The sequence below is a fragment of the Cebus imitator genome, unplaced genomic scaffold, assembly GCF_001604975.1.
Source record: "Cebus imitator isolate Cc_AM_T3 unplaced genomic scaffold, Cebus_imitator-1.0 Scaffold94, whole genome shotgun sequence".
Taxonomy (NCBI): domain Eukaryota; kingdom Metazoa; phylum Chordata; class Mammalia; order Primates; family Cebidae; genus Cebus; species Cebus imitator.
The window spans coordinates 5,413,430-5,416,385 of NW_016107409.1; the positions used below are offsets into that span (position 1 = coordinate 5,413,430).

The following is a 2,956-nucleotide window of genomic DNA, read 5'->3' on the forward strand; positions in this document are numbered from 1 at the left end:
ACCTCGTGATCCACCCGCCTCGGCCTCCCAAAGTGCTGGGATTACAGGCTTGAGCCACCGCGCCCGGCCTTAGCCAAGCTTTTATAACTCAACTATCACCTTCATCGAAACCATCCCTCAGCATCACAGGAAAAGTTAGATGTTTCCTGCTCTGCAGACTTTTCAAGAACCTAGATACAACACTAAGAAACACTGCTATAATTCGGAAAGACAGTGTCGACCTTTCATTCACGTTCACTTCCTTCGGTATAAATAAAGGGCTTACCATACAATAATACTTCAAAGGGGCTGGATGAGCAAATCTCAGAGCAATGTCCTAGTTATGTCAATAGACTTACTCTGACTTTGGGGGCAGCAGCTCGAAATTTCACATAAAATAATGTGAAGGCATTGTCTACGTTAGGTACAGATGAAGGGTCCTAAAGAAACATGGGGAGGATAGGGAAGGAAGATAATTAGCAAACAAATAATCATTCAGAAAACCTAACACCAACCATTTCCTGTGGCTACTGCTTGGCCTGCATACCAACCAAAGTTTAGGCAGAAAAATCTCAGAGATATTAAATATTATTATGGCTACAAATGAGAAATAATTAAATGGAACTGTCATCTCTCTCTCCTTTATCGTTATAACTAACCTTACATTACTTAAATTTTGGTGGTAAACAGACCTGAATTCAGATTCACATTCTGCCACTCACTGAACATAGGACACTGGCCCAAGTACTTTATCCCTCTGAGGCTCAGTGCATCCATTAAACTCCTAAAGGTTTGGTGCAGCTCAATAGTAAAGCACTAGCACATAATGGGTACCAATATCAGTTTCCTAAACCTACTGAAAATTTTGCAAAATAAAAAAATACATAGGTTGGCTGTTATGTCAGCTAAGAACAATGTAAACAGTAAAAATGCAAGCCAAATATCACTAGCTTTGAATGGAAAGTTCAAAAAGACACTCCACATTCTTTAGAAAGTAAGCTTAAAAACTAAAACATAACATTTATGATTTTATTTTCTTAGGAAAGGAATATGTTCAATGACCATCTTAGCTAGTTCTACTCTTATTTTCTAACCTTTTACTCTATTAAGTTTCCACCTAGAATATAATAGATATTTAATCTAAATATAATCTATAATTAACTGATTTGTTTCTTTCCATACTGGTTATTTCTTTTGAATATAAGCTCCATGAGGGCAGGGACATTATTAGCTCCTCTTCGTTACTATACAATTCCTAATACAATATCAAGTATTAGGCAATGCTCAATAAAAATGTTTGCTAAACATAGAAAAATTGAAAACTACCAAAAAAAGTATAAAGAAGAAAATTTAAATTATGCATTGTATCCCACCACTCAGACAGAACCATTTTTATGATTTTGGTATATTTCCTTCTAATATTTTTATTAAAAAGGAATGTTTTAAGTGACAAACACTTTGTATCTTATTATTCATCATATAGTTCTGAATACTTCTCACACTATTAAATCTTATTTGGAAATAAGATTTGCAAGGGGTATTTATAACATAGTCATTATTCCCTACTATAAATAAAAAGCTCCAGTACATTTTCTTACTTAACAAATTTTTAGAATTTTGTAATTTTTAGAATTACAAAGTACTAATCTGAGCCAAAGATTACAGAAGATGAATGAATCAAAAAGAGCAACAAAAATGATCTGTTGTTGAGATGAGTTAACTCACCCTTTTCAGTAACTGATTTGTGAGGGTCTGTAGTGTGTTCACAGTGTATGTCTTCATGAGGTGCAAAGCTTTAGAAAGACACTGCTTAAACTTCAGCAAATATACAGGATAATCTTTAAAATTAGGCTGTAAGGAAAAGAGAAAGATTCAAAAAGTAGAAACAAACACTGACAAAAAAATAATCTTTTAGTGAAAACCAAGGTGCCCCCAAGTAAAGCAATATATAAAGTTCAAAAACAGGTTTCGTAAAGATCATAAACTCCACAAAGCTGAATAAATACTGTGACTGTCTTAGTCATAGTCAAACCTACTGTGCCTAGCACAAAGTAGGAGCTCAACACATATTTGCAGTTGTTAGCAAAAGATATTTTCAGCACCCCACAGACTTCAAGGCTAATATGTAATGCCCAACTAAGAAAAGAATAGGAGTTAGGGGAAATAAACACAGCAATAAATCTTAAAGAAATACAAATAGAGGGTGATTAAATCAAAGGGCTTGTCTCTTTATTTCTCCCCAAGTAACACTTCCTGTTTCCAAAGAAATCCCTAGCACATCAAGATGCCAACAACTTAAAAACACCTCATCCTGTTAGGTGGGATAAAGCTGAGTCAGCCAGGACGTGGTCCATTCCAGGGGCCACTGCAGGAGATAAAAGTACTTTTTACATCACTGCTAATAATGACCAAGAATTCACTACAGATTTTATTTAATATGCTACAAATACATATTTTTCCCTTGGGCAGAAATAATCACTTTACAGCACAAGAGATGATATAACAGGAATCTTAAGATTTCTTTAAAACATGCAAAAATACCATGACTTACATGAGATGAGATATATGTTATACAATCATCTAACTTGGACAGCATAGGTATAAATCCATCACTATTCACCGACAACGTAGGGGAATTCAATTTCTTTAAAGGAAAAATAAAACAATCTTAATTCACAAAAAATCATACAGATAAAAGTTAGAAACTATGGATTAGAATCAGCATGCCTGCCCTTAGGATATAACAGGTCTTTATAATACATTTTAAAAGTCACCAAAATATCCACAAATGTAGCCCACATGTACAATAAAGAAGGGATAAATAGAAAAAGAATACTGGCTGGGCGCGGTGGCTCAAGCCTGTAATCCCAGCACCTAAGGAGGCCGAGGCGGGTGGATCACGAGGTCAAGAGATCGAGACCATCCTGGTCAACATGGTGAAACCCCGTCTCTACTAAAAATACAAAAAATTAGCTGG

The 2,956-nt window shown here is 35.2% G+C and overlaps 1 protein-coding gene across 1 annotated transcript in view; it reads right to left on the bottom strand.

Annotated features, from left to right (window-relative positions):
• The window catches only part of COG3 (component of oligomeric golgi complex 3), a 63,549-nt gene that overhangs the window by 50,604 nt on the left and 9,989 nt on the right, over positions 1-2,956 (bottom strand). Inside the window, exons 6-8 of the mRNA XM_017535993.2 lie at positions 2,531-2,623; positions 1,705-1,830; positions 339-419 (exon numbers count right to left, since the gene is read on the bottom strand). Of these exons, the coding sequence (XP_017391482.1) occupies positions 339-419; positions 1,705-1,830; positions 2,531-2,623 (300 nt within the window). The remainder of the gene's footprint in view (positions 1-338; positions 420-1,704; positions 1,831-2,530; positions 2,624-2,956) is intronic.